General features: G+C 39.2%; 1 protein-coding gene across 3 annotated transcripts in view; it reads right to left on the bottom strand.

The window, feature by feature from the left end:
• Positions 1–26,079, bottom strand: part of gpat2 (glycerol-3-phosphate acyltransferase 2, mitochondrial) — a 217,686-nt gene that overhangs the window by 42,061 nt on the left and 149,546 nt on the right. For all 3 annotated transcript variants that reach the window (XM_036143930.1, XM_036143932.1, XM_036143931.1), the window contains 10 exons: positions 24,452–24,559; positions 21,398–21,468; positions 21,183–21,293; positions 20,615–20,737; positions 16,943–17,042; positions 13,470–13,603; positions 13,158–13,257; positions 8,139–8,318; positions 4,449–4,547; positions 290–372 (listed from right to left, as the gene is read on the bottom strand). In XM_036143930.1, coding sequence (XP_035999823.1) covers positions 290–372; positions 4,449–4,547; positions 8,139–8,318; positions 13,158–13,257; positions 13,470–13,603; positions 16,943–17,042; positions 20,615–20,737; positions 21,183–21,293; positions 21,398–21,468; positions 24,452–24,559 — 1,109 coding nt within the window. The remainder of the gene's footprint in view (positions 1–289; positions 373–4,448; positions 4,548–8,138; positions 8,319–13,157; positions 13,258–13,469; positions 13,604–16,942; positions 17,043–20,614; positions 20,738–21,182; positions 21,294–21,397; positions 21,469–24,451; positions 24,560–26,079) is intronic.

The raw sequence follows: 26,079 nt of genomic DNA, 5'->3' as shown, positions 1-26,079 counted from the left end.
GGGGATCTTATTTTCTTTCCTTTATCTTTTGCACTGGCAGACTGTAAAGTTGATGGTAATTGGAGCGAGTCTAAGAGGATGAAGCTCTCATCAGGGCTTACATCATGCCTGTGCCAGATTTAAGGTTTAGACAGAAAGTTGTTCAAAGTTTAAGAGAAAGGAACTTTTCTAATTTCACAGATGTTGGATAAAACGACAAAAAACAAACGTTAATCCTATTGTGGTTTGTTACCTTATGGTTTCTAAACTCATTTGTGCAGAGAGGGAAGAACACAGGCGGTTTGATTACCTGTTGTTGAGGACAACAGGGAGCAACAGGTCCTGTAGAGGGAGCCATTCATCTACTCTGCACCGCCCAGACTCACACATCTCCTACACATGAAAAAAACAAATGATAAACACCCAGCAAGACAGATGCTGTGCATCATTTAACACGGTTTAAGTCTGCCGAGTCACGAAAAGTACAGAAAGTTGGCAAAACTCTTGGCCTAAGCTCTGTCTACTGTTAATTTAATACCATCATCAGAAGTAAACAACTTCTTTTAGGAAGGCTACAATTTCCAAGTTATTAAAAAGGAATTCATTAAATTTTAATAACTTTAGAGATAAACATTTGTGGCGATTTCTATTGCACAAACTTTACTAATCTGCTTAATCTAAAACGCCTCCACCCAAGCGAACGAAAATGTGTATTTTATGGGTTGAAAGAGCGTTTCATTACAAGGATAAAGCTTAACAAATTTACAGTTCCAAAACTCATTTGGAAAAACAAAGGTACTTAGGCAACTTTTAAAGGTTAGCATGATTTTGACAAGGCTTACTGTTTGTCATACAACAGCATATAAAATTAACGGTTAGTCATACAAAAACATAAGCTTTTATGCATGAAAATGCAACCTATGCATATCAATGTTTTTAACAGTTAATTATCCCTTAAAGCCATTCCTAGAGTTTAAAGTCCATCAGATGAAACGCCAGAAAAAGTAATGAAGTTACTCTAATTTTCCAAGACTGTATGGTAAATAGACTAATGCAGATACGCCCCTTCCCCAAATGTGTATGTGCACTGCCGGTCAGCTGGCTGAAATAAGTGAGATACAATAACCACTAACAAGATAGACAAATTAGGCTGTTTGGAAATCCTATCCTGAAAAACATGATGTGAAAACTGAAAACAGCATTAAATTAGATGGTATGGATAACATAATTAGAACTTTAATGACACTTTGATTTTCTGTTTTAATTAAAAGTAGAAAAATAATTTTACATGCAGTTTTTTTACTGAACATTATTCTATTTCTGTCGTACCAGCCTCATGCCAAAGTTTTGTGAAACACAGATCTTTGTTGATACTGACCCTGATTCATCAGAAAAATGTGTATACAACAAATGTAAATTAAATTTAATAATAAATTATATTTTGGGATTTATAAATGTGGATGTTAGCCTAAGATATCGTCAAATCCCATGCTAGGTCTCGGATTGTAAATGTATATCAGTGTGGACTTAAAAGAGCAGCACTGGAACTAAAGCTGGTTTTGGCACCTATTAGTCCATAGAAGTGCAAAATAATGTTTAGCAGCACTAGATTTTTAAAGCAGCATATTTATATATCGGTGACTTATATTCCCCGCCAATTTACTTAGAAGATTATAGAGGCTGTAGGGATAAACATCCATCATCTGAGCAACGTTGTCACTGCAGTACCCTCAATATTATGGGATATTGAAGCAAAACAAATTAAAATTGTACTCTTGCAGACATATTTGACATGTTGGATATAAAAAAAAAGTAATAGAAATGGAAATAAACAGCTGTATCTGAGCTCAGGATTTCTTAGGAAGATGTTTTTTTTTATTTCAAATAATATTGCTGCTTAAGTCTTGATCGAGTGGGTGATTAATTGTTCTATATGAAAGAACATGACCATCGGGTAAAAAGATTTAAACAAGGCTGTTCTGTGGACTGCAGAAAGCGCTGCTGGAGCAAGATGATTTGTTGTGCAGAGGTATCAGCAGCTACTGTATTAAGTAGGGGTGTCTTATATGAGGTTAACATGAATCTAGAACAATTTCTAACCCAATAACCTTATCCTCCGCTCATTTACGTGTCCCGTTCCAGACCGCCTCTGTACCTCCGTGAAAAGCAAAGAACTACTACATCTGCAGTTTCTTGGAGCCTATTGAGCGATCTTCGTCATTACAAGTAGAATGGAAATCTATTTGGAGGGGATTACATTTCAAATTAAATATTTAAAAGACAAATATGCTTTCGTATTTGGTGCAAAAAGAGTGGTTTGTATCCGATATTTAAATGAAATTATTTTTAAATCAATTTCTGGTTAACAACCTCTATTTAAACTATTTAACGTTGACAAACCAGAGGTTGTTGATGTTTGCTATGATTGCAATTGTGGAGCTTGACCCTGGAACAGAAAATTGGAGTTCTGTAATTTGAAGGGGAACAACGGAGAGCGTGTCCGTGGATGGTGACGTTTGGAGTAGTCCTGGAGGATCTGGAACCGTTGTCGTTAACATAAAGTAGTTGCTCTGTTGACCAGACGTGAACATAACAGAGCAAGCACTGAAAATGTGGAATCTGGGGATAAGAAGGAAATCCTGATGTTCACTACACTCTGGATGTGGGACAATGGGACCTTTCAACACAGGAGATCCCGCCGGGCTCACACTAACTACGGTGCGGGTGCCGAAAGGAACCCAAATAATTAAAATCACTGCGCATATATACATTTGCCATGGTACAGTGCATGTGCGGTTATAGCGGCCGCGAGGCTCAATGAAATGATTCCACAAGAAGGAAATTTGGCCGGACGCCGTATCGGCCCCCAGAGCAAGCTCCTGAATTTCACGAGCCACGACAGCAAAATGTCAGGCGCCGAATAGGATAAAGTTCTGGTGAATTTCAGAATTACATCAACCCACCAACTTATTGACTAGTGAAAACAAAACGGCAAAACAGAAACACGAGGAAACAGAGGGGCTTTTGGAGGATGGAATAGGATATTTATGCACACGGGTAACGAGTTTTGCCCCAGAAAACTAAAACCGTAGCTGTTTTTTAATAAATTATGAGGATACCAGCCAGGGCAGCAAAGTCAGTGTGAGGGGCTGTTGGCGGCAAGCCTGCACTGGATCAGGACCATAACCCGCATTGTAGTCAATGTGAGTCCCACGTCAGACATTGAGGAACTTGAACGCAGGCCAAGGTGGAGAACTACTCTGGGTGTATTGAAGAGGAGATGGGTCTCCCTGGGATCAGCTGGAGGAACTCTTCTGAACTCCCTTACTGCAGCTCTAGCTGAAACCAGCACACATTTGAACCAGCACACATTACTTTTGCGCTCTATTGTGATGCTGCCCTCCATCCACAGCTCCTCACCACAGCAGAGCCTGCAGTTCTGCTCCAATCTTTACCTGTCTTTGTTTTCTGAGCAGTTTTCCTGTAAAGCACGTTGTTTCTCCCCCATTTCTCCACGCAGCTGCAGCCCACCGGCAATCTAATAATAATAATTGAACTTTATTGATCTCACAATAGAGAAATTCACTTCTGCATCTTAACCCATCCCCTTGGGGAGCAGTGAGCTGCCACTGTGTGCCGCCTGGGGAGCAATTGGGGGTTAAGGGTCTTGCTCAGGGACCCAGAATGGCAGCTTGTGGGAGTTGAACTCAGAACCTCTGGGACCGAAGCTCTGTGCTCTAACCACTAGGCCACCACTCCCTAGCTTCGTCATTGAAGCTCAAGCTTGAATGATGGTAGCGCTGTGCGGGGGAGGGGTTTGTGAGCAGCCCATACACAAGAATGACTGACACTGCTAACAACCAATCAGAGCCAGGCATTCCTCCTGGCTCAGATTGGTTGTTTTTGTCTGGGAGCGGTGAATTTCTGCAAATGGCTGTAGGACCACTGGGAGGAGCCAGAGGAGCTGGACTTTTTTCACAGACTATCTGTCTCAGTTTACTGTCAGAGCACAGGAAAATATATATATATATATATATAAAAAAAACAACATTTACACAAAATTTACCTATTACAGGTTTAAGCAACTGATCAAGTTTGTAAATCAATGTTACTGAAACTCAATCTAATCCCCCACACATATTATTTGCATGCAGAGCTTTGATGCATGTACCTTGAAATATAATAACAGACCACAAACGAAGTGGAATCTGCAAACGTCCTTTTTATCCCCCCTACTTATCTGGATCTTGAAAATAATTATGCCTTTCCAAACCGTGAATAACTCGGGCTGCAGTGTACACATGATGATTGTTTCTGGTTGGCAGATTTATCACTTCATGATTGCTTGTATGCTGGGATTTTCCAGATCAGCTTTCATAAATCACACACAGGAATTATCCCTGGATAATTTCTTAACCAGATCTATGTCAATGTAAATAAATGTGTCTCAGTATGTTCCTGATGTGCACCTTAAGGGAAAATGGCTGGGCAATGTGGATCATCACACTTCCTACTGGTTTCTTCCAGAGAAGTGACAACAGCCACTGCAACACAGAGTGTAAGCCAACCTGTGTGGAAAAGGGAAAAATATACATCAGTACACAAAAATTCAGTCATTGCATCTTGGTAATTAAAACTTAGGGACATTCCAACTCTAAAAGAACTGATGACCATGATGTACATCGAGTACAAGATAAAACAGCGTCAGTGTCTGGGTGTACAAGAACTGTCTGTCCTGTATAATATGTGTGTTGTGTCAGAATCAAATAACATAATAATCGGGTGACAGCCCTATTATTGCAATTAACAGAGAGCAACACCCACTCTCTAAAGCAGAGCTTCGAAGTGTAGATAACAGAGGGCAGCTTTTATGGAGTCTAACAGCAATCAATGATGCCTTGAAAAAATTATCAGCAGACCCTTAACTAATCAGGCACTGCAGGCCGGCGAGGAAAAAAAAAAAAGAAAAGAAGAGAAACCGTGAGAGCCTCTAACAGCTGTTATGTCACTGAAAATGTTTTTTTCTCTCAACCCTAAATGTGACAAAATTAGCCCTCTCTCAGGACAACCCTGAAACAACTGTGTCAGCACCACTGACATCCTGAGCCTTGGTTAAGTGACAAATATTCATAGTCTGCACTGAAATAGGCACTCATGGACTCAACAGTCTGGCTTAATACTTTTTGGAGAACCATTATGTTTTCAACAAACCTGTTTAGGGGATGTAGATAGAGAGCTTGTGGAGTTATGAATTTAGAGGACTCTGCCCCTTTGCCAACCCGTTTTCAACAATCCTTGCACTAAATAAAGCGATTGCACTCTAAAAACAATAAAAAAAAGAAAAAAGATGTATACGCCTACATCAACCATATGGCTGATGCAAATCAGGAGGGTGGTGCTGATGTTTAGCAAATATTGAGCTTTAAATTGGTCTCTCTGGTAGAGTGGGGGAGTCTGTTCAATGCTTTGTTCAGTTTTAAAGCCAAAGCAGTGTTTAAAAACAGTCATCTAAGACATGTGGGTATCCTGTAAACCTGGACAATACGGTTCTCTCTTTGGGCTTTTCCACCTAAGCGGTTTCAATAATTAACAAAGCCTGGTACCAGTTCTTAAATGGTTCAATAAGAGTATGTAAATAACCTGAGAGCGGGCTCAAAGCCACACCAACCCATCAAAGTAAATATCTCAATATCCAATAAATGTGTCATTTTCTCTGTTTTTGTGGAGGGTAATCAAACAGGGAGAAAAAATCCTAATGATCTTAGTATCCAGGAAAACAGATGCCCTAATATCATCATATTAATTTTGGTAACAATGATTTAAACAACATGTAGTGTTTGTCAATGGCTCACAATTTTCATCAGCTGATCTGATCAGTAACAGCAGTGCAGCTGGTATTACACAATGTTTATAGCATGGTCTATTAAAACCAAATGGCCATATTTACAGAGCTAAAGAGCCAAATTACTTGTATTAAGGTGTTTTTTTTATTAAATTAGTTATATTAGTCTTAATTAAGTCTGTCATAAATGAGCTCAATAAAAATAAAACTCGAGTGTTAAACACGGTCAACACATTTTGATTAGTTGTTGATGTTGCACAATTAAATGCATTTAAGTTATTTAATATTTACTCAAATAGCCCTCGGTCTGTCAGGTATAGTCCTGTGAATATCCAGTCCATTTCAGCGATGGCATTAGGAACATAGATGAAAGAGGGATTCAAGCTCTGGCATTCTCGCTGTTCCCATTTGCCTTCTTGATAATATTTATAAAGAAATTTGCCTTGATCTTACGTATTGTTTTGGTAACTTTGTTGACATACGTTTTTGTTTATCCACAGGGAAATCCAATTTCAGTAGATTTTTGAGAAGATGGTCTCTATTTTTTTTTTACTTTAGAATGCATTAGTTGTATACACTCTGAAGTTAACCATTTAGATTTTCCTTTCTCTAACCCTGGAGAAATTAACCAATGTAGCCATAATATTTGTTGGAAAGAAAATATTTGTCACAAAAATCTATATCGTCTGAAGAAAAAGATTTTGGTCCAATGAAGTCCATTCACTGCTATTGTTAAATCATATAGTTGATTACATTATTCTTTCTTGGCAAATTATTTAATGTATTTTGAAATTAATTTTGGAATCATTTTTTGGAAAGTTTTCTGCAAATTTCTTTTAAGTATTTGTAATTCTTCCAGGTCTGTTTGTAAACAAGACATCAATTGTAGTTTGTGAGTGGTTGAGCATTCTAGTTGGTTTACCTATGAGTTGGGCTGTAGTGGTCAGTATTATTTTTAATATTTATTCTGTCTTCCTTTTTATCCCAGTTTAGGGTAAAATAACCAACTATAACTACTTCTTTTTTTGTGGTCACATGAGCTAAGAAGCTTTTTAGATTGATCATAGAAATCTGCTTTAGGTGTTGGTTTTTGATAGATACAGATATAACGGTAAAGGCGATACTTGTCGAGAGTGTAATATTGACGCCAACACATTCTAACTGAATGTCAATAGCTGGTTCAAGTTTACAACATTTTAGATTACTTTTAAACCACAAAAGTGTGTTCAGAAGAAGGCCCAGCAGAGACTGTACCTCCTGCAGCAACTTTCCACAAGAGCTGCTACTCATTTTCTAGACTTTCATTATTCAGTCTGTTTGGTGCAAATCCGTGACTGTGTTGTTTTTCTCGTTCACAAAAAAGTACAGGGCCAAACTACAACAATCAGGTCTGCAGAGAGGAATATTGGGTCTGATCGTACCTCCCTCCGGGACTTCTACATGTCTAGGGACAGAAAAGGCAGCTAAAATCTCTCCAGACTCCACACATCCTAAACACAGTAACCATTTGGCCACCACGCCCCCTAAGAACCAGTTAAGAACTGTTTCTTGCAGCTGCAACTATTCTGGTGGAAAAAAACATAATTACTCCAAAGTTAAAGTTAAATATATATAAATAAGTACACACTCTGACAATTGCAGGCTTTAATGTACAAATGGCCTGGTCCTAACAAGACTGTAGAATTATTTAAATCTAAACTTGTGTAAAAAAAAAACAACACCCACTGAATAAAGACTAAGGCAAACTGGAAATGTTAGAGAAAAATTAAGAACACCCCTTAAGCTGTAGCGAATATACAAAATATATAATCCCCCAGAATTTAAAGGGGGTGTTCAATCTTTTTTTTGTTGGATTTCATCAGTTTCAAATGCGTGAAATGGTAATTCGTGTTTTGGTTTCTCCCACAAGCTGTAGGAGAAACAACCTGCATGTTTTGCACAGATCTCTGAGCAAATTTATTATGGATGGGTACTACCGTCAAACATGTGAGATGTGACTCAGTCAGTTATGAGTGCGACGCAAATTGCCACATTGAGTGATTAAATTACTTCAGCTGGCTACATGAGCCGCATGTCACACGAAATCTGTTTGATAACAAGCAAATCAAACCAAACTACTGTAACTGGCTTCCTGTTGGTAGCCGAACACACCAACATCTGCACTTTTTCCCCTACGCCTCCTGCGACATCTCGGCCGCACATTTCCTTCTCTCACAGCTTGAAAAACCAAATCTGCTGTGTTGCTCTTGAGGGCATAACAGTTACAGATGGCTCCCATTAACTGTGTGCCTGCAAGTGTGTGTTTACACGCGTGTACCTTTACGTCGGTCGTGGTCACACAGTCGTACGAGATGCCCACAGGGACCAGACTGACATCAGGGACAGATCCCTCTTTGATGAGCTGCCTGATGCGAGCCAGCCACTGCCCACCGTGGCCTGACTCCGCTGACACACCAACGCTTAATGCCTGACCCTCATGTAGCAGCTCACGTACCAGCTGAGGGAGGAAGGAGAGAAATTACACAGAAAGGAGGTCAGTAAATTCAGTCAGCAGGAGATCAGTAACATACAATTCCTCTCGTATGTTTGTAAAATATGCAGGGACGAAAAAGGCAAGAAGGTGGAGGAAGGGATACAGATGATGGAGGGCAGCAGCTGAAGGGCATCACATCAAAACAAGGGGCATGGAAGAAAACAGAAAAGAAGGAGAGAGACTTTATGGCATTCAGAGACACTTCCCTAGCCTCGAGTACTGTTTTCCCCTCACAAACAGGAGAAATTCAATTACCATTGAACAGAAGCTAAGCAGGCCCACACTCAATAAACAATAAAGGTCTATTAACATTAAAATACAACCGATAAACACGCCTGCTTTCTCACACAAGGCCAATATGCTTACTCACATAAATGGTAAATGAAGGAAAGACATAATGACGACTAAACAAATAAAACTCTTTACATTCCACAGAGGTTGTTCTGCTGTGTATTATAGATTAAAATTTATAATGCAGCATTGATCTGAGAGGGATCTAAATTAAAAGTATTTCATTAAAATGTTAATTTCAGTTATTTAATTAAAACCAGTGCAACAAATACATTATGTAGATTTGTTACGTTGTGATACATTTTAAGGATGTTTGTTGTTTTTGATGATTAATGGTTAAAGATAATGAAAAAAAAAACCAAACCCCAGAATGTCACATAAGACCAATAGAAAAAAGGATGTTTATACAGGAAGTTTATGTTATGTCCATGCTTTGGCTCATACAATTTTAGGAGACGCTGCTGACTTGACGGTTGTTCAGCAAACACTCATTAACACCTTCCCTAAGGTCAGGAAGCCACGAAAGGCCATTGCTAACGAAGCTGTCAGCTCAGATCGCTGGAAAGTTGAGTGCAAGGAAAAAGTTTGGTAAAAAAAAAGGTGCAAAAGCAAAAAAATAAAAATTTCAGCCCTGAAAGGATTGTAAAGTTAAACCCTTTTAATAGTTTGACTGAGATTCACAAGATGTGGACTGGAACTGGAGACATGACCAAGACCTGAGCCTAAGCTGTTGTATTCCTTGTGTTACACCACAGAAACCAGAGACAACATCAGAAGTATCTACTCTGACCTGCAGAGAAAATGGGTGTTTCTCAGTGGTCCACAACAGGAACTTTAGATTTCAATTCTGTATTTAATTTAGAAATCAAAATTTCAGAGGAGATGTGTCAAGTTTCCATAGTGAGAGATGATTTAGGGATGTATGTGATCTGCTGGTGTTGGTCCATTGAGTCTTATCAAGTCCAAAGTCAGATAATCCATCTTCCAGTATATTTTAAAGCATCATGCTTCCTTTTGATGAAAAGCTGTAGGAAGTTACTGATTTTCTGCTGCAGGGGGAATTAGTTTCTGTAAACACTTCGAAAAGCAGCAATACTAGCTGTAATGACCATGGTATCACTGTGACTGATTGCATCATCACTGGCCCGACCTGAACCTCATGGGGAATATATGAGGGATTGTCAAGAAAAAGATGAGAGACACCAGAACCTGCGGTGCAGATGGCGATCTGTTGGTAGGCTGATAATCCTCTTCTGCATGTGAGCAACCAGTTTTGATTGTCTCTGTTATACTCGTTGATCCACTATGCTTATAAGTCTGAATTTACCTGAAACTCCCCAGACTGAAAAAGACGAAACGTTTCAACACAGACGAACCAGTCCAGAGGACTCAACTTTTTTTGATTTTTCTAACTGGATTATTTCGATGCATCAGGACACCGAAATAAGACTTGAAATTTATCTAATGTATATAAATGAGAGTTATTTTTTTAAATTGGATCATGTGAATAGAAATATTCTAATTTTCTGAGGAAAGCACAAATCCTTAAGAAAAATGATACAGCTTCTTTTTAAAACACAAAACATAAGCAAAACCCCTTGGATAAACACTAGCAAGAAGGGACTCAGGAAATCTAGAAAAGATGAAAGTTGTAGATGGAGCATAATGAAAAAAAAAAAAAAACGCAACCCATGCACGAATAAGAGAATAACAATGAGGGCAGACCTGCCAAGTAAACACAATCAGGTAGCCACCGCTCTTCTCATTTCTCCAGCCTGTTCTTGTTGCTTTGTCTAGGCAGCCCCAAAACGGGGATCTCTGTAGCAAAATGCAAGTGCCCTGGTAATTTCAGGAATGAATAGAGAGCGGGATGAGGCTGGGGAATGAGGGAGAGCAGGAAAAGACAGGTTGTATTCCGATTGAGGAGTTGGCTGTGATAACGCTCCACCGCAGAATGCCCGTGTTTGTGAACTGAACCAAATGCACATAAACTAAACAGCCAAATTATAATGATGCGCATTGCTTACCCTGCAATTTTATACAATTACCTGCTCTTTTTTCTTTTTTTTTAATAGCAAAATTCAGAAGCAATTTGATTTCTGTCAGGGTCGCTTCTCCTTGTCGCTGGTTACATGTAAACAACCAACAGGGAGGATGTACCCACAGATAATTTCATGCTGGTGGCCTGAAATAACATGACACATTAGAGGCACACCTGCATATCATGTTTGCAAGGACTCTGCAAACAGCGCAGCTATTACTGTGCTTCAGTGACATAAATACCTGTAACTAGGGACAATTTTTCTTGTTTTAGAGGATTCTATAAGATGTGCTTTGATTAGAATTTTATTTCCAAAAGTATCCATAACCAAAGCAATTTTTTTTATATCAGGTGGATAATTGCTGAGGTAATTCTGAAAATATGCAAAGAATTATTCAACTTTAAACACATTTGTTGCTTCTTGGTCCAGAAGCCAAGCTGCTCCCTCACTGCGCATCATCAATTTGTTGGTTTTCATTCTTGCAACTGGATAAGAAGGACATGATTGGTTATTCACATACTTAGCAGACGAAAGCCATTTTCAACATATTCACACTTGGAAGATGTTGGGAACCCACAACCTTCTTTAAGAAAAATAAATCCAGGACAGGCATGACTGCTGGGAGCGTCTGAATCTACAGCTAGATGTTCTGAATTATATTTTATTTTTTAAATCTCTGTCACATGTAAAATAGAAATAAATTTCTCTACATACAGTAAAACAGTAATCTGAATTCTGAAACCTTAGGAAAGCAATAATGCTCCACTCGTGAAAGTAAATCTGTTGAGCTCTCTTTGGCATAAGAAAACATGGAAATTTGCCATGATTGCTGAATATTGACAATATTAATCATGATTGATTACCCCACATGTTCCACACCAATCTCTTTCTTCCACTATTTCAATGTCTCCAACACTTTTGTTGATCTTTAGCAGCTCAATCACTAAGATTTTGTTGACAGTGAAAGTCCATCCAACTGGCTAAATACATTTTTGACGAAGAGTTTAGATAAACAGCACCTGAAACTTTACAGCCGACCAAATGTTGCATCCAAGTAATTCTAAAACTGTGATAATGTGCTGTCTTATATGGCACTGAGAGTTGTCATTCAATATTTTGTAGCGTATTAGTATATGCTGTACCATGATTCCTGCTTAAATACAAGAACGGTTCTCGTAAATCGTTAAAAGCCCCGATGTTTTACAACAATAACGCCATGTTGCATATTCTATACAGACTGCTGCTGAGAGGGTGACCGTAAATGGATTAGGACATGCAACATGCTTTAATATTAGTTTATGAAATAATGTATGAATTTTTATACATCGCCTGAATCCACACTAGATTATTTTTTTTAAAAAGGCAGTAATTTAAGGCACTTTTGATGCAACAGTTTCAGAGAGAAAAAAAAAAGACTAGATTAAAAACAGTAATTACTGTATATCCCACTTTGTAATCCAGGGCAGAATCAGCGGCAGCTTTGCTCATGCGTTTTACATTTGCAATCTTAGAACAGAACAGGTCTCCTCTCGTCTCTCTTTGCTCTGACTGCATGTGAGGCTCCAAACAGCATCAAAGTCCGGGCTAGCCTTAACGTCAGATAAAACCCTGGAAATTTACTTTTTTCGTTCATTATATAATGGCAAACTTGAAGGATTATCACTAGTAATTTGTACCAATGCGCGACTATATAGAGTAAAACTGTATTATTTATCCTTTCTGTGCTTTTAACGGGCACTTTGGCCTCCTGTCACTCAAATCATGTGAGAATCTTCCTAATTGTGATGTACCAACTGCACCAGGCCCCCAGGATATGAACATGCAATCGACCCAAGGCCATAGTCCCCATTATCGAATCACAAACTGCTCAGCAGGAAGAAGTCTTTACATCAAACTGTTTTATATGCGACACGGAGCTTCTCCAAGCAGGCAGTGACAAGGACTCATGGCGTCACAGCCCCTCACTGTGCCGCACTGACAGGTGTGGGTTGGGTTCCTGGTGGAGAAGAAGCGGCTCCAGATGCTCAACTAGCTTAACGAAAATGCTTCTGTCCATTCCCTGCTTTGGTGTAATGGATAGTAGATATCGCAAATGTTTTACGGGGCATCAGGTTATTATGTAGCATGTGTCAATTATGAAAGCACCAATGTGTTATATTAAGAATATGCCACGTTTTACATGAAAACGGTTGCATTCTTTTGTTTGGCTTTAAGTCTTTTCTGTGAAACCAGCCCCATAAACTTAAAGTTTTATTCTTATTGGTCCCATTTATGTTTTCAACGTAAATATCTAAGCAGCTGCTGATTTAAATCCTTCAGGATTTAGTAAAACCACTTCACTGCCCTTCTAAAGGCATACCTCCTGTTTATTGGCTACACAGAATGTTGATGTTTACAAGTGTTTCATATATAATGCATTAGCATTAAATTCTTCCTCACTTAAATAAAAACTTAGCTATTTGGGACTTACGGAGGTCATGACAGCAGAGTAGAGCGGGTGCATTTCAGCTTCAAGCTCAGTCGCTGCAGACAAAGGCAGGAGGACCACTCCCACTTTCTGTAAAATAGATCTATAGGAAGAACGGATGATAAAGATTTGCTTTAAAAAGGGGAAATAAATACATGTGGGTTTCTGTTTTTAAAACAAATTTTTAGCATCATTTGCACTGTCAAAAATGGCCTCTGCAGCTTGCTGATGAAACCCAGTGTCCTGTAATGGAAGTTACTTGTTATTGCAACATGTCTAGCCTTGCTGTCTCTTTGTGTGTTTGGGTATGTGTACCTCAGGAAGGAACTTTTAATGTGGAGAGGACAAACAGTGTATGGCACTCTCAGGCTGTGACAGAAGAGCACGAGAGGGATGAGAGCGCAGTCCAAGGCGCTTTGACGCACATACACATACACCAGGGGAGAGCCCTGAATCAAACAACAGAAGCAGCTTCAGATAAAACAAACGCCTCATGTTGCACACATATCAACAATACCAAGTAAATAGAAAATACATTTACAGTTTAAACCAGAGATTTACTTTTACTGCATAAAAAGACAACCTTTTTTCTTGCTGTCTGACACTACATTTTTCTTTTTGTAATTTAAGACTGCAGGTCTTGATGCTCAATTCCGATTTCTTTTGAGGAGGCCGTTCATACTTTTACATGCAACCATCATCATACTGCTGTCTGAACGGTTCAGGACTGCAAAGTGACCTGCATGAACCGATAACAAGAGGAGACGTCACAGAGCAACGCACTGTTTGCAGAAGTAATGGTAATTGTTTCTAGAAGTGTAAAATAAAATTTTGTATAAAAAAAATCCTTGAAAAGAAAAAAAAAAGCGGATACTCCCTTGTTATTATTAGAAAGCTGTTGAGCAATAGGAGCCGACAATATTAAGACCATATCATAGCAAGACGAAGTAAGGTAAGAAGAAAGCAGCACAGGTATTAACATTTTTTTATGGAGCACTAATTGCTACTGCTGTGTGTGGATGTGTAGTGAAAGATAAGAGAGTGACGTGAAAGACGGATGAAATGCAACAGGACCGTTCAGACAGCGGATGAACGGTCTGAAATAAATCTGATATGTATCCGAATTAGAACCACATATGGAAGTGGCACAAATCTGATTTTTTTTGGGGGGGTGAATAGATTAGAATTCGGCCGTTCCCACTGCCATGAAAAAGACAAATACGAGTCGCATCAGTCGATCAGATTTGGGTCGCATTTTGTCTGCATTTAGTCTCTGTTAGCGTTACCAATATTCTGACTTAGATCGGGGCTTTGTGATGAGTCCCAAACACTAACTTTGTTATCCATGAGCACCTCCAGAACTAATTTGGTGACATGATTTAGGTCATTTTGCACTTAGATTTGTTTGCAACCAAGCTTTAACTTCCTGACTGATGTTTTGAGATGTTGCTTCAATATTTTCTAATGATGTGATCTATTTTTAAAAGTGGAATGGGTCAATGGATGGATGAATGAATGGATGATTGGTAATCTGATGGACAAAAAGATGGGTGGATGAATGAGTCAATATATGGATGGTTAATATGTATGTGTAAATTAAACAAAGAAACCCTGAGGACAACAACAATACTAATCAATCAAAAGGTTACACTGTAGCAGTTATTAACAAAAACCAAACTTGCTCTGGTGGGTAATATTGCAGAGCTTTCTCTGCAGTACAAACATGTAGGGGAGTGGTGTGTAGAACATTGGGCTTATGTCCTGGAGGTTCTGGGTTCAACTCCCACAGGCTGCCACTCTGGGTCCCTGAGCAAGACCCTCAACCACAGATTACTCCCCTGGTGCCGCACAGTGGCAGCCCACTGCTCCCCAAGGGGATGGGTTAAATGCAGAGAACATATTTCATTGGGATGTATGTTGCAATGACAATACAGATTATAATTAATAATCAATTAATAAGTTTGCAGCCTGATTCCCATTTGAAACAGATGAGGCAAATATGCTGTTAGCAGCAACAGGGGATATTATGAGTCTGCAATCTCAGTGTTAAGAACATTTTGTTTCAGTGCTTATTCATCTATAAAGACAATTTTGTTCTATTATGTGATTTAAAGGGTAAAAAACAAAAGATATGTGTTGGTTATTTGATCTAAGAAAGTAATGTAAAAAAATCTATTAGAAAGCCCTAAAATAGTTACACGGGCCGGAGAGCCGCTGTTGTCCGCGGCGGCGGAGGCGGCTCTCCGGCCCGTGTAGCGATCGCTACACGGGCCGGAGAGCCGCCGCTGTCTGCTGTCTCCGCCGCCGTCTGAAGCAGCACCCGCTTCCTGCTGCTCCAGACAGCGGCGGCTCTCCGGCCCGTGTAACGATCGCCACCTCCCCTCCGCCCGTTCATGGGCGCTAGTACTTCTGTGTTTACGCTGCAATGTCGCCGACACCCCCACCCATTTTAACAAGACAAAAACACCTAAATAATCCGTAGTGAGTGATGTTTTTTTAACCTACCGGGCGGGTCTTCCTCTCTGCTTTCTGCTGTTACACAAACATGTCTGAACATCCATCCATCCATTTTCTGACCCGCTTAATCCCTCATGGCGTCGCGGGCGTTTGCTGGAGCCTTTTTCCTGATATAAAATAATTGCAGCCGTCCAGTGGTTTCAGGGGCTTTCGTGCTCTCTTGTCCGTACTGGCCTGCTTTTATAAAGCAGCTGTGTCGCGGTAGAAACCCTTGGCCAGCATTTCACAGACTCGCTCCGTCCCTTCCCACCATCAACCATCAACTTACTCTTAAAACGATCTTGTGATACGTTATCTAAAGAAGAAAAATACCTGGAGAACTCGTCATTTCGTCAAATGGCGTGCCAACCAATATGGCCGCCACGCAAGGGGTTCTGGGTAACGGAGTCACGTGGTTGCAAGGGGTCTATTATATGCAGTGGTTAAAAACATCACAAGACCATCTAGGCAAACAACAACTAGTACTTAAAGACTAGTACTTTTTAAGTAAATAAAATCATTTCTATGTATATATCCCTATTTTACATATAGCTTTCAGCCTATTATATCTCACTTGTGATGCAGAAAAAAAACGTATCTGCTGAAAAATTACAAATGTGAAAAAAATCCATCGTCACTAAAAGTTTTAAGGTTCACCATTTGTTTTTTTAAGAATACAATTTAGTAAGATCAATGCAGAAGACATACCCCAGTGAAATTAATTTGTGCCTCAGCTGTGTAACATCAGTGTGACTCATTAACTTCCAACTGTGTAGTCAACCTTGTAATCAATATTGTGTGGATTTAAGCAAAGGCAGTTTTTAGGGGTAAGAACTTTTTTATGTACACTCAACAAAAATATAAACGCAACACTTTTGGTTTTGCTCCCATTTTTTTCCCCCCACATTAACATTCTAGGGAAATGGTGATATTGTATATGTGGAATAAGTTTTAGACCTTTGAGTTAATCTCATAAAAAATGGGAGCAAAACCAAAAATGTTGCGTTTATATTTTTGTTGAGTGTATGACATTTTGCTTATTTTGCTTTGTAGTAGATTAGCACAAACACTGCTGTCGCTGTTTAGCTTGTAATGATATTATGCATCATGTCTTAATTTCACACCCTGAGCGTTCTGCATCGAGCTAAAACATCACAGTTGATGTGTGTAAAAATACCCAAGGTACTTTCCCCGTTTTGCAGGATGGACCAACACCCTTTTGACAGAAATAATCATGTGCAAGTAGGAGTTACAACACTGGATATCAAGATTCATTTTTCAAATATTTGTACCTCTTGTGCTGCTCTGTCTAAAGCCGGCAGATGGTTCTTGTTGACTTGAATACTGCCAAACACTGAGGCAAACATCTTCAGCATCACCCAGGACAGGAATCTACTCAGGTGAGGATAGTGTGCAGAGATATTTCAACAGAAAAGAAACAAATAAATAATGACTAGATAAGGAGAAAAGGGGAACACAATAAATACAACACACTAATAGAGAGGCTGCTGTAAAAGTGAAAGAGAAATAGCTGCTAATAATGCGAGTAGCAGAGGGTAACAAAGAAATGAGGATAAAGTCCGACACAAAAACATGTAAATGAGATAGATGGGAGTGAGACAAATTAGGGAGAACAAGGATGAGTGATGACATGGGGAGGAGGCGAAGCGGAAAGCGATAAAGAGAAAGGGTTGTGAGGGTGACAGCTGCAGATGGAGACAAAGGTCGTAGCTGTAAATGAGGAAGAAAGGAATAGAGCAGAAATAGGAAAGAAAGATGTTGAAAAGAAGAGTCTGAAAAGTTTCTTTGGAAGAGGGGAAAGCGCAGACATTTAGCTATATTTCATTAGACTTTCACTTAATTTCTACAACCGGATCCAAGAACCGGAAAGGTTTCTGGCACTAAGAGTCACCCTAAGACAAGTTGGCCCTAGAGAACTATCATCTTGTAAAGTATGACAAATGACAAAGTAAGTACGCCATTTGAAACATCTCAACATCACATGAGCCTTTTGGTGTTCGAGGCCTGGCTGTGTGAGTCAATATAAAGAGGACAACTTCATCCATTTTTTACTCTGTTTTAGCATTAAGTAACCAAACAGAAGGGTATATGAGAGACTCATTTAGCAAACCTGAGTTCATTTCCTAACAGAAAAAGCTCAGCTAACATTTAGGTCTTATCATTGTTATAATGGTGTAATAAAGCGCACAAACCTTCCAAAGTCGAACAGTCTTTTTGCAGCCCACTTCAAGTGGTCAAGAAGGATTACAGATAATTAGAAATAAACTCTGATCCTCACAAATGGCCACTTAGGGTGACCTCGCTTGGTTGTTAAAGAGACCAATGAATGCAATTATTAATTCCGATACAGCATTATTTTTTGTTTCGTTCCTATTTATTATTATTGTTCTTTTCTATTTGTTACAAAGGTAACAACTCTCTAATGTCCAAAGGAACCACCTTTAATGATGAATTGGGTAATCCTTACTAGGGCCAGAAGATAATTCAATAACACATATAGACGATTGATAGACGTGTGGTGTGATAGAAAAAAAAGGGTCAATAAAAAGTTCAAAAGAACAACAGTTTTCCTTCCTTTTGCATTTTAGTCTATCGTGTAGGTTAATACTACAGTCACTACATCCTCCTAACCAATCACAAACGCAGACACTGGAATGGTCCGTCATCAAGCTCCGCCCCCTTCAAAGAGCTATACTTCTTTTACGTTTTTTAAAAACTTAACAGTTTTGGTAAAAAGTTGGTTGAAGGGTTGAGTTCTTTATGTAAAAATAGGGAATTAAGCAACAGCATAAAATGGCCAGGGCTGCACTTAAAAAATGTGTTGAATTTTTCGATAATTATCTATTTCAATCAATATGATTTCTATTTTATCGATATCCTTTTTTTCTTTCTAGTCCAGCCCTAATCCTCACCAATCCTTGACAGTGAATGCAAGCACAGTCTACACGGATTCTCCAAGTCCGTGTCTGATAGGCTGGCCCGCCCCCATCTGACTAGTCCGCCCCAGAACTGAACTTAAGGCATGAAGGTAATGCACCCACCCACTTTTGTATTTGAAACCCAGTTACACCTTGATCTAAACTGGGGGCCATCAGGACATCCAACACCATTGTCAGAATAAACAGCACCATCCTTGGATCGACTTCCTGGCTCTCTGGACAGCTGACGTGTTTAATGAGAGCTGAACCAGCAGAGAGTCAGACCTTAAGTAAGGCGCTCTATTCTTTCTTCTGTGGCAGTTGTTTGGTGCTAGTAAAGTGGACAGATTACAAATGAGGTGGCAACTTTTTGATTTAACTTATATCTTTTCCATTTCTTTTTCCTACAGCAAAATTAGGTATTAGAATAAACAATTGGGTAATAAACTCCCTTTTACTTTAATCTTCTGAAAAGCCAGAAAGCTCCTGGTAAGTTTTAAGACTTTTAATCAGTTTTAGTTATGGTTGTGTTGAATGTGTGTTTCCTTTTCATTGGTTCTTTTTTAATATTGAAGGTGAAATTTATAATCACAATTTTAATAGTGTTGAACCTTGTTTTACGGTTTCCTTAGAGTTAGTTTATCCATAGTGAATAGCTAAATGATTATGAATGAACGTGAATGTCAATTATCTTGCTTATCAGTTTCCTTTGATTTTTACATCTTTCCTTAAAGTGTCAAACTTCATGTTGATTTTAAATAATGTATTCTTCTGAAAAATACACAGAAATCTTTTAGTATGATTTCGATAGCTCCTTGGAAAGTAAATCTATTCACTCTTCAAATTGATTTTGAGCGTTAATATAGTTAATATAGTTTTCCTTCAGTATAATGGTCTGATTTAGAAAAGATGATTATGACTGATTCCTTATTATTCAAATGATTACAATAAATGCCCCCCTCTGATAATTTCCAAACCAGTTTCCAACTATATTACTCTAATGACCCCATCATAACTAAAATAGCCCTTGCATGGAAAAATGGCTATTATACTTATGGTATATAACACTTCTTGTCCCACAGCTGTCCTCAGGCTGGGAATAGAGACAATTATGATCATTACACATGAATGATTGCCATGATTTCAAAGATCATAATTAAACAATTAAATATAAAATTTGACATCAAAAGCACAAGACTAATATGACAACTTTCATGCTGTGAAATTACATAAATTTCACTAAATAAAACTACAAAATGTATTTATATATAAAAGAAGGTAATTATGGTTTGACAATAATAAATAAAAAAAGATACACATGCAAAACTTCTTGTGTGTGTGTAGATGCAGAAGAAGACATTTGGTTATTTCAATTTGTAAGTTTTCTTGACTTGTTTTCCATGTATTATAAACATGCAGTACTTTGATCCTATTTTTAACCCAATAGCCTCTTCACCATAGCAACTACAGCTGCAGCTTATGGCCATCATCAATTAAAACTACAAAAAAATACGTGAGGCAACAACATAATATCTTTCTTTTTTTCTCCACACCTTTTCTGTCTACATCAAAGGCTCAACATTTTAGCAGGAGAACATCTCCAACTCGCATCCAGAGCTTTGTTAAGTCTTTACAGCACAAGGACAGGGACAATTCAGTTTTGTTCAATGGGGTCCTTGTTCATTATAATGAAAAACATCTCTTCTACTGGCTCATTAACTGGACAGTTTTAGAGCGAGATGGAAGAAAATAAGTTATGTAAGGCTTTGGAAACACAAACAGTATTTGTTATTAGGATCAGTTTACTGCTTGTTTTGGTAATTTTTATGGGGTTTAATAATATAAGCAAAATAAATGATTGAGGACAAGATACATCCTTGGAGTAATAAGAATATAAAAAAGAAATAATTTTATTTATTGTAATATTCATAAACTGAATGCAAAATTGGAGCTTATCCACAACTATGTCTTGAAGGTTCATTTTCAACCCTCTTTGTGCACACAAGCACAGGCAGGCGCACCAACCTTATGAGGCCAGGGGAAATGCAGGTGCTAATGAGGGGAAGGAACGGTGAAAGAAGACTGAGCTGTCCTTGGCTGTCTTCCCCCTCGGGTGCTTTATGGGTCGCTCCAAGCACCTCCCTCACCCTGAAACACATGGTCACAGGACAGCAAGGTTTAAAAGGCACAAAGCTGCATTTGTGCTGCACTTACACAAACATCCGCCTTCCAGAAACACGACAACAACAAAAGTAGCAGCCCTTACTGCCATGATTACATAGAGCTTAAACTCAATTATACAGGAGGAGGGAAAACAACAAATACTGGGGACTCGGTGACAGAGATAGGGAAACCGTTAACAAGGTGCGAAGTTAGCCCATTTCTTTTCATTCAGTCTGCACAGAATTGGCTGACAGGCTCCATTTTCTGTATCTTCGTTTGTGTGTCTTATCTTCTTAGTCCCTTTTTCTCTTCTACACCAAAGCCCTTGAAGCTCATTTCATTTTTGGGATCTCAGCCTATCATTTATTTACACTCCCCTGGCATCTGTGCACCTGCCTCCCCCCTCCCCACCCTTTTCCCTTTCAGGTACCTGTTGCTCTGACCAACTCTCTTCAACCTGTCGCTAACGGGACTCCCGTAAACCTTGCACCCGCTGACAAACAAAATGCAGCACACCCGGCGCACCAACCAGCCTCGATATCTGAAACAGAAAAAAACAATTCAAAGTAACAGGCGTTGGTGAGCGCGCTGGAACACAAAAAGCTTCAAAAGGATGAGCTTGAATACTGTAGATAACATCAGTACCTGGTTTGTGTCTCGTTGATGCTCAGCAGGTTGCGGAAGCCAAGGAAAGAGTTTTGGCCAAGCTTCTTGCCCTAGACAACAAACATAAAAGATGCAAATACAGGATTTGGATATTCAAATTAAACAACAATCACACATTTGTAAATAAACACTAACAAATGGAACAAGGAGGTTCAAATGTCCAATGGAAATACAGAAATCAAAAAATGGAGGCTTCAAGTCACATAGGCAACAACAGGGCAATGTGATGGACTCTACATTTTATTAATGAGTGTTTATGGATCAGTTTATAAAAAGTAATGGGAAAATTAGATTGATGGGAAAAATAATTTTGAATAAATGTAAAGTACAAAATTTCACTGGGTGCTGCTCTTATAATGCTGATTTCAGTTTCTCAAAAACTGTTAGCCAAACCTCCCACCGCATGCACTGGATTCAAAAATAGAACTCGGATGTGTACAAAAGAGAGAAAGAGGCGGAGTGGGTAAAAAGTTCTCGGGAATAAATTGTGGACAGACTTATTACTCAATCTGAGGATCGCTGCACATTTAGTAACTGTCAGTATTTACTTAGATTTGAATATTTGGGCAATAGGTACAGGTGAGTAACTAATATAACTGTCTTTATACTATATTAATATGGCACACAACATAAGAGAACTCCCGTTTGGTAGAATATTTGTTCTGATAATGCATCTCAGCTATAAATCTAATATCATTGGAAATCCTATTCATTTCCATTTAAATTGTGCCACATTTGTAAAGAAAATGCATATATGGGTTGAGCAGCAGACTTACTACTGTATTCTTCTGACTATAATTCACACTTCTTTCTTTTTTCTACAACTTATAATCATGTGCGACTTATGTATAATACTTAAATGGTAATTCATATTGACCAACATGATCCAAGGAGTAAACATTACTGTCTCTAATCGCAAGAGGGTGCTCTAGGCTTGTGAACACTACATGCTGCTCCCGTACTACTTTTTTTTTTTTTAAACATTAACTTATAGAAAACAAAGACAGAACACATGCTTGTGTATTATTTCACTGTTTCAGTATGGATTCACGCAGCGGAGCGTTGCGTGGTGCAACTCTAAGGGAGAACCCAGACCGCGACAGAACTCCATTATTGGGCTGTCTATGAAACTAATAACAGCTAGCGTTAGCTTATGTTATTTGTGCGGTTTACAACAGCGCCGATGCACATTCAAGAGCTTTACTGACCTTTCTATGTTACTCTCAAACATCCGCGTCGTACTATTAGCTTAGCACGCAGCACTGTTATGCTCACGGTCTAATTTCAGCGCAATTTTGATAACTTTCAGCGTTATGGCCCATTACGCTGAAATCCGCTGGCGAGACCCTTGCCTGTAACTTGCCTGTTGGAGTTGCTTGTTATGTTAATTTACGCCATTCATCCTCCCAGGTATGTTCCATGTCATTCAGGCTGTTGTGGATGCAGCTGTGCAATTGAATAAGTTAACTTACCAGATTAAATGTCAGTTTATTCATGGTGTTTCTGAACAGTAACTAAATAAATTATTAAACTAGTTGCCTATTAAAAGAGGAATTAGTGAAGTAACTGGATTACTTTCTTGGAAAGGTAATCCGTAATAAGTAAATAACCATTTCCAAGTTGTCATGGTTGAGTTTTGGTTTGGCTTTGTTTTTCTGTTTTAATTTTTTCATCTCTTTTGGGTTAGGTTGACTTTATTTATTGTTAGTTTTCAGTCATCAGTTATTTTCTGTCAATTTTCATTTCACCTCCTCAGCAGTCAGTCACACCTGATAATCATTTACCAGTTAATTAGTCAGACCCTTGTTTCACCTGTTAGTGCTCTATTTAAACCTCCCTCTGCCTTCAGTTCAGCACTGGGCCGTCATCATTCCACACCTCTCCATGCCAGTCCCCGTTTTGCCTTGGAAGATTTGTTTTGCTCCTGTTGTTAAGGTTAGTCCTGCCAGTCACTCTAAAGACTGTTCGTTCACTGTTTGTTCCTGGAGAGGTTCTGCTCTGTGTCCTGGTGTCTCCAGAGAACTGCTAACTGGACTAGCCATCCTGGAAAGGCTCTGCTCTGTGCCCTGGTGTCTCTCAAGTTCTGCTAACCTGACTAGCCGCCCTGGTGAAGCTCAGCTCTGTGCCCTGGTGTCTCCAATGAACTGCTAACCTGAGTGCTATGAGGCCTGCTAGCCGAGCAGCACCTAGCAAGTGTGGACTCTCTGTCTCCGGGCCGTCAGCTCCTGCCATCATCTACATCCCTGACTTTCTGCAGTCCTGAACCTCCGGTCTTCATCACTCATCACCCAGCATACTTCTTTCAATAAAGACTCAAACTTTTAGTTCCGTGTGTGCGTCCTGAGTTCATCGGTAAACAAAACCTTGACACAAGTAACTTAACCAACACTGGTCTGCACTGATGAATTCATCCCTCCCAAATGACATAAGGGGCTCACACTGCAGGGAAACTGGGGATATTTTCTTATTAAGGTAATAATTACTTGACCACATGGTGAAGTAACTATTAAGTAAGACTGAGTGTTATACTTAGTCAACACACATGTTGACTGAGTATAGCACATTAAACCTTCAGCTCAAGATGGTCAAAGACTCAAACAGAAAAAAGAAAATGTCAGATGGTAAGGTCTCAGCAAAAAGTAGTTTCCTCTGTTCTGACAGTAAATGTACTCGTTATAACAGAGTAAATTCTGCCTAGGTAATTAAAATACCCATGGAATATCTGCAGAACGGGACGATAAATGATAAACATACTTTATACAAAATGCACTTGACTTCTTAAAATTAGACCAATTGCAAATGAAAACATTAATTTTATTAGTCTCTTGGGATGCTGCGGCATGATCAGTATTTTTACAAGGGAAACAGATTTACCAAAGGCTTTAAGATCACATTACAAAATGAAGCAAACATGGTCATCTCAACACAAATTTCAGTCAGCTGTTTTATTGTCATCGGTCTAGTTTTCTACCTTCCCTTTTGTTTATTTTCTGTGTCTAACTTTGATCCACTTGTGGAGGACGATGGACTCACCAGACTGTCTGGGGTGCACTGGTGGCAGCATTGGCCCATAACAGGTCTGAACATGCCCAGACAGGAGGGAGCCCTCACCTTTTTCTTGACCTTTGATTCCCATGACAACTGTGAGGTAAGGAAACACAAATATGTCACATACATAGAGACTAAAACAACACAAGCGTGTGAACCAGTGGTACTGATGGAGGTTCTAAAAAGGAAACCATTCCATTAAGGAAAGATCAGATTTCAGAAAAGTCAACAAGAGCATTCACCTTATACCAATTCAGGAAAAGATAGAGAGTTTGAATTTTAGAAATAACTGCAGTCTTTGACAACAATTTTATGTTATTTTCTGTTTCATCTTATCATCATCGGTTTCTTTAAGCTAAGTGTACTTGTGAAACATTCAATTCAATTCAATTCAATTTTATTTATATAGCGCCAAATCATGAAACATGTCATCTCAAGGCACTTTACAAAATCAAGTTCAATCATATTATACAGATTGGTCAAAAATGTCCTATATAAGAAAACCAGTTGATTGCATCAAGTCCCGACAAGCAGCATTCACTCCTGGGGAAGCGTAGAGCCACAGGGAGAGTCGTCTGCATTGTACATGGCTTTGCTGCAATCCCTCATACTGAGCAAGCATGAAGCGACAGTGGGAAGAAAAACTCCCCATTAACGGGAAGGAAAACCTCCAGCAGAACCGGGCTCAGTATGAACGATCATCCGCCTCGACCGACTAGGGGTTACAGAAGACAGAGCAGAGACACAACAAGAGAGACAAAAGAGACAAAGAAACATCAGTCGTAATCTAAGCAGTAGATAAAGGGGAGACACAGACACACCTGGCAAAACCAAGGATCCCACAAAAAAATAACTGGCACTGCTCAATGCAAAGTACTCTTTTGATTAAAGATATGCATTTATATTTATTTTCATAAAGTTGTCAAAATCCCGATCTCTTTATCCTCCAACCTTACATAATGCTATTGAAGGAGACTAATCGCTGTCCAAATGGCAAAGAGGGGTGGTACATAGTATCAACAGCAGGGGTGCCAATAAGGGTGGCACCAAATTAAAGGTTAGATTTGGTTACCGTACTTTTCGGACCACCGGATTATAAGGCGCACTAAATATTCTTCCCAAGTGTGTAATATCACTCCGCCCCTACACATACACAGCCCGCTCCTGAGAGGGAGAGCTATCCGTCTCTGTCGGGAGGACAGAGTAGTTGGACTACACTGCACTGCTTCTAACATAAGGCCAAAATAAACTTTTATATTGAATTTATTAACTTACTAGGTTTATTGTTGCTGGCGCGTACTCCGGGCGCAGGCAGCCTAAAGGTTTCCACATACTCGGGCGTATTGTGTGAATACCGTGAGCTTGGCGGACTCTGCTCTGACTCTCGGGAGTCTCTCCAAACCGCCCGTTTGGAGCAGCTCAGTGTATCAAGCTTGGTGTCGTATATAAAACAGTTCGATGTAAAGACTTCTTGCTGCCGAGAAGTGGTAAAAATTGAGTTGTGCATTTACCTGTACACGCGGACCTCTGTGGAGTGAACTACGCCCGAAAATGTGGGCGGCTTTACATGAATGCACTTCTAGTTTAGACATTACAATCAGGCAGTTTTGTAG

Source organism: Fundulus heteroclitus, chromosome 12 (genome assembly GCF_011125445.2).
Source record: "Fundulus heteroclitus isolate FHET01 chromosome 12, MU-UCD_Fhet_4.1, whole genome shotgun sequence".
NCBI lineage: Eukaryota > Metazoa > Chordata > Actinopteri > Cyprinodontiformes > Fundulidae > Fundulus > Fundulus heteroclitus.
The sequence above is the reverse complement of the archived record's forward strand: the minus strand, read 5'-3'. Positions and strand labels throughout refer to the sequence as shown.